The sequence below is a fragment of the Gavialis gangeticus genome, unplaced genomic scaffold (assembly GCF_001723915.1).
Source record: "Gavialis gangeticus isolate Ggan-Ray unplaced genomic scaffold, GavGan_comp1, whole genome shotgun sequence".
Taxonomy (NCBI): Eukaryota; Metazoa; Chordata; order Crocodylia; family Gavialidae; genus Gavialis; species Gavialis gangeticus.
The window spans coordinates 43,990,719-43,996,944 of NW_017729033.1; the positions used below are offsets into that span (position 1 = coordinate 43,990,719).

Consider the following 6,226-nt stretch of genomic DNA (forward strand, 5'->3'; position numbering starts at 1 on the left):
TAAAGACCCCCAGGGTAGGAGCCAGCACCACTTCACTTGGAAGCTGGTTCCAGATCCTAGCTGCCCTGACAGTGAAGTAGCGCCTTCTGATGTCTAACCTAAATCTACCCTCTGCCAGCTTGTGACCATTATTCCTGGTCACTCCTGGCAGTGCTTGGGGGAACAGGGATTCCCCCAATGCCTGCTGGTCCCCTCTAACTAGTTTGTAACAGGCCACTAGATTCCCCCTCAGCCTTCTCTTATGGAGGCTGAACAGGTTCAGGTCCCGTAGCCTCTCCTCGTAGGGCCTGCCCAGCTGCCCCCTGATCATGCGAGTGGCCCTCCTCTGGACCCTATCCATGCTGTCCACATCCCTCTTGAAGTGCAGCACCCAGAACTGGATGCAGTACTCCAGCTGCGGCCTGACCAGTGCTTCACAGAGGGGGAGGATAACCTCCTTGGACCTGCCTGAGATGCATCTAGCCATCAGCATGTTTCAGTTGTCCCAATCACTGGCTCAGATTTTACCAAGGGCCATGGTAAATTCTCCATCAGCTGGAGTTTTTAAAAATGAGTTTGGATGCCTCTGAGAAAAATATACTCTTGTTCATTCACGTGTTATTTGGTTCAATGCAGGAATCACTGGATAAAAATCTATGGCCTGGGTTATAGCTAGGGTCAGCATAGGTGATCACTATGAACGCTTCTGGACTGAAAATCTGTGAAACCATGAATCATCAAGTATAGAACCTACTGAAGGCAGAGTCTGAACATCAGAACCAAACATATGGCAGGAGAAGAATGCTGATGAAATGTATATTGGTAGGGGGTGTACTCTGTTATCTATTTATGGATCATAAAGCTACTAAACTACATTGAATAGTAAAGCCTGCATAATTTTTCTACAGAACTATCATTTCAACATAGTAATATAGTCATGAAAAGAGGCTCCCAATTTGCATACTGGAAATGACTGAAAACCTCAAACTTAGGTTAGGACTTACATTTGACAACGTTGTAGTAAATACGTAAAAACACTGTCAATTTTATAAAATCACTGACATACTACAGCCAACGAACAAAAATCAGATTCTGGATAGTGCTGGATTATGTGTTCTATTTTGATCTCCACATTTTGTACTCGCATTTCACGTACAGTAGAAAAAACATACCTAGGTCTGCATAGTTAGACTTGCAAAATTGCTTGCGTCCACAAAAGTACAGCTCAAAGTCAGGTTCATTTGACCTGCGTAAAGTGTATCCATTTTCAAGAGCAGCAAAAGCATCACAAGTATAGCGATAGGTGATGAAACCATAGCTGTCTCTGTAATTGAAAAATACAGTTGTGAACAAAAGCTAAAAAAGCATTAATGCACATGAATGTAACCCTTTCCTGAAAGCAAGAACTTAACTGGAGTTCCAGTAGTGCAAAAGCCAAAACTACTGCATCCATTTATCAGCATGATTGTCTTGTCAGGCAGCTAAATACTTATTTCTGGGACAGGAAATCTCAACTAGCAAGATTAATAAATAAGGATGAAAGAAAATAAATAAGGTTTTGAACTCAGCATGTCATCTGTCACAGCACTTACACTGGTAACTCCCATACCAGTAATCTTACCTCCATAATTTTTTACATATGGCAGCTTCCAAACAAGAAATAATCTTGAAAGTTCGTACCCATCATCCCGTAGATTTACTGTGCACTCCTCAATTTCACCAAAAACTTCAAAGCGGTCCCTCAGTTCTGTTCGAGTTGTGTCAGGTCTGATTTTACCCACATAAATCACACGACGTTCTTCCTATTGAGAAGGGGAAGGAGGGAAGAGACAGTTTTACTATGTGAGTAGTGCAGATGATCTCTGTTTACCTGTATGGCTGTGCTGAGGATGGGCAGTCAGAGTAATATGGTATGAGGAGAAAAGGACTCCTTAGATCCCTCCCCCTATTAATAATATAATACAGTTGTCTAAAGAAGAACATGAGGCATTTTAACAGTATCAGAGTTCATAGCAATATATTCTGTATCCCTCCTCCTCTTAATGTAGTAACATAGATCTCTGAAGAACAAATGAGGCATTTGAACAGAATATTTGATAAGCAATTAGGGCCAGGGGACATTGGAAGGCTCTATGAAAGCATCAACAAATATTGTGCTTTATGGACTTAGGTCAAGTCACTTCATCTCTCTCTGCATCTACTTCCTCTCTTCTTTTGCCACATGTGCATGGCAGGAGGCATGATTGTGGGATTGTGTATTAGAACCCACTGTGCCTTATTGCCAGCACAGGGGGAGCCTGACCACAGGCTCCCTGTGCACCAGCAAGAAGCAAGCTCCCACGGCTGAGGGGTGGTGTGTAAAGTCCCTGGGGCTCAGAGACCAAGGCTGCCATGACCTCCCAGCCCCAGAGGCTTCATGCACACGAGGCTGGGAGATCAGAGCTGCACCCCATGGCTGTTCGGACCCAGCCTCTGCAGCTATGGGACTAGGTCCTAGCAGCCATGGGGTGCTACCGGGACCCAGGGTCAGCAGGTGCTAGGGATGAGTGTCCCCTCAGTTGCAGGACTCCCTGTTGTTCTAGCTGGGCATGGGTACACTTGTGGCTGGGCATGGTGCACCTGTGCAGCTGGAAGCCCAAGCAGCTAATAGGGCTCCCGGCCACAGAGGAAACCCTGTTACATATGCAAATTAAAGCTGGACACCTACCAGCTATAAAGTTAACATATATTTTGAGGTCTAACTCTGTAACTTGTTGGGCCTTTTTATGGTGTGATAGGTGCTTTGCACATGTAGCTGGTTTCAGTTAATTACTCAATTAACTAGCTAATTGTGCAATACCTGTAACCTGTAAGACTGGCCTTACTTTGTGTGTACACAATACCCACCACTACGGAGACCCCAATTTCACTTTGGGACTAGCATATACAAAATAATAAATACTGAATTACAAATCCACACGTAGCAGACAACTCAGGAATGATCAGAATTCCCATCATAATCCACAGTAATTCATAACCTCAAGATTAAGGAAGACCTGTTTTCAGCTTGACAGACAAATTTTAATTAAATTAATGGTTTCTTTGATGAAGGAAAATAAAACATTTCTTGAAGTTACAGTTACATTTTTGATTTGCTCTTTTGCCACTTGGAGCAAAGGTACTTTTTGAATTGTCAAGGCAAAGCCATCTCAAAGCCTCCTGAGATAAAATGCTTGGCAGAGTGACAGAGAGGCTAGGAACCCCTATGAGGGTCACCTTATGGATTTTCTGATTAATACTCCACTCAGATGGATTTACCAAGCTGCAGAAGAGGCAACAGGTGGAAAGGGATCTCCACATCTTAAGTTTCCTGAGACCAATAGGGCAAAGTAGCACTAGTCATACAACTCTTCAGTGCAACTTAATCTTCCCCAGTCCCAGGCAGCCCAATTTGTTAAAATACTAGGATTTCCCCCTTTACCCCAGATGTAGTATCCTGTCTAGAGCCAGATCTTTATCTGGGATAAAGTACTGTCTCTCTACTCCTCAATAGAGTGCTGTCAATTTTTACTGGTAGAGAATATGGTTTTACTAGTGGAGAATATGGACAACAGTGCAGTACAAATACTTAATGCTACTAAGAGAAGCATTTTGGGTAACCATGGTATTATGAGGATGTGCTATGAGGGTAGCAGCTATCTCTTGGTCAAACTCTCACCCATTTCTTTTCATTATGTCTCAGCCCATATCCATTTTCCTGTTAACAGGGGAAGAGCTTTCAGAGAGGCTTTAATGAACTACAGAGGATGGGAGGATCTGATACAAGTCTTCCAACATCCCTGTCCAAATTCTTCTTGCTTTGCTTAGTTTGGCATGAGAAATCACTTGTCCCATAAACTTTAAAAACAGGAAAGTCTGCACAGTAATTACTTTTTTAGGCCACCTTATCAAATCAAGGATTTAACCACATTAAAATACTTGATAAAAAACAATTCTATTGATACTAGCTATTGAACTAAATGACTACCAGATGGAGCAGAACATAACATAGCAGACTGTCTAATACACCTTGGATGAGCTAATGTATCTCGAATGAAAAAAGATAGGGCACTTTTACATGTGGTTTGCGACAAGGCACCAGGTGCTTTAATTAGTGAGCTGTGGTAATTAAACGTGCCCACGTGTCACATGCATCAGCATCTCCGCACTGGCAAAATGGCAACAGGGTGCTTTGAACTAAAGCTCATCAAATGCTTTTTATTTCAAAGTGCCCCACCACCATGTTTTTAGTGCAGGATCGCATGGGGACACTGATATGTGTGACGCGGAAGGCTGCTGGAGCACATCAATTTCTGTGCCCTGGATTTCCAGCATGTCGGATCAGGCTCCCCGCACATCTATAGGAGCCCATAATATTTCACACACTCACATTAAAAACGTAATATAACAATATGATGGAAATAATTATTGCACACATTTCTGAAAGACTGTATAGGTATGTATGTGTTTTTGTTTTGTTTTTCTGTCTTTTTAATAACTTCTAAGACAATTATAAAAATAAGAAACCTAAACAATTAACACAACCCTAACTGAGTATCCCTAAGGGAATAATCTAAAACTTCAAAATCAAGAAAATTCAAATTTAAAGCTGAAATGTACATATGAATTGCATATGTTGTCCAATATGTAGTCACAAAGAGAAGTCCTTATAACCATTTTCTTAAATGGTTCCATGGTGGTCTAAGTATTAGAAAACATAGGGTTTATGAAATATTGATATCGGCATGGCTAACTTTTGCTTATTTGTGGCTAACATTTGCAATAGGAATGTATTTGTAGTCTTCCCATAAAGACACAAACCTTTTATTCACATAAATAATATGAGCTACATAAGCATAACAAGCTTACAACATACCCCTAAATGTTAAAGTCTTTTGTTTTATACTAAGTTACACATACAAATACCTATCTGTGTATTAAATATGCCCTTTAATGCACTTGCTAGAGGAGATGATGTGTGAAAAGAGACATTGGAAAATTACAGAGAAATCCTTTTGTCTCCAATTTAATGTGGCACACAGAAATCTCCACAGAACCCTGGAAAGGCTGACAAGATTTTCACCCCAAGTCAGCAGATCATTTACCTTGCATCACAAGCTTCGAATATGGTTCACTGATTTGCTAGGTAAATGAAAAAATGTAAGGATGCCCTGCCAAACCCCTCAGGCCAAACACACCTGTCTTCTTTATTTTCTGGTCCATCTCGAGCACACGTTCCTTTTTTCCTACCCTGTAATTTTCTTTTGCAGAAAAGCTACTATACTCACAAACTTGGATTCCAAATCTATTAGTATTATTTACAGTTTCAACTTTTAAAAGGCTATTAAGTATTACCAAGATTTATCTGCAGTCAAAATAAGATCAAGGTTTACTATCTATGTGGACCAGAGAACGGCCATTCTGTCAAAAACTCCCATCTCTGCTACAATTTTTCATGCCTTTCAAACTTATTCCTCCACAACTTTGTCCTGAACTCTCTCCTTCTTTCACAGCTTCAGCTCTGCAAAGGACTAAAGCTAAGATCCTTGTACATATTTTGGTGCCTAACCTCCACACTGATTTCATCTTCTCTAAAGCCTGGCTTCTCTGCCCGTTGCCTGTTCTCTTTTCCCTGTTGGCTGGTAGTTAAGTGATCCCTGGATGCTGTGGCAACCAAAGACAGCCCAGGACAAAGCCATGCTCAGCAATGTCTCTTTCTGCTATTTCTTCCCTTCTACCTCTCCTTTGCACATTAGTGGCATGGATATGCTAGAGAACTTTGATAAAGAATCAAGCAGTGTTGCTCACTGCCTCCTTGAAGAGAATGCACATGCACTGCTTAATTGGGCTGCACAAAGCTTTAGGTGCTGATTCGATTCAGACGAGATTTGGCCTGATTCAGTGGCTGAATCACCGAACTGAATCAGGGGACCAATAAAAAGGGCTTCATTAATTTGAAGCTCTCCGAATCTATTCAGAAAAGATTTGGAGAGCTTTGGTGATTTGGGCAGTCCCTGCTGGCTGCAGCAGGGAACTGGACCTGGACTCCATGCTGGTAAGTAGGGGATGGGGGAGGGAAGGCTGGAGGAGTGGGGAGGGACCATGGGTGGACCCCTGCAAAGGCCAAACCCCTGCCTGCTCCTGCAGCCCCCTAAGCACCCCCGACCGCTTGTCCAGCCCCTCCCCCCCGGCTGCCCCACCCACCCCAGCTCCCTGTTGTTTTTTGTTT

General features: G+C 42.3%; 1 protein-coding gene across 1 annotated transcript in view; it reads right to left on the reverse strand.

Moving 5' to 3' along the window:
- PPARGC1A (PPARG coactivator 1 alpha) overlaps window positions 1–6,226 on the reverse strand; it is a 108,387-nt gene that overhangs the window by 6,414 nt on the left and 95,747 nt on the right. The window contains exons 11-12 of the mRNA XM_019526364.1: window positions 1,660–1,781; window positions 1,152–1,303 (exon numbers count right to left, since the gene is read on the reverse strand). Of these exons, the coding sequence (XP_019381909.1) occupies window positions 1,152–1,303; window positions 1,660–1,781 (274 nt within the window). The remainder of the gene's footprint in view (window positions 1–1,151; window positions 1,304–1,659; window positions 1,782–6,226) is intronic.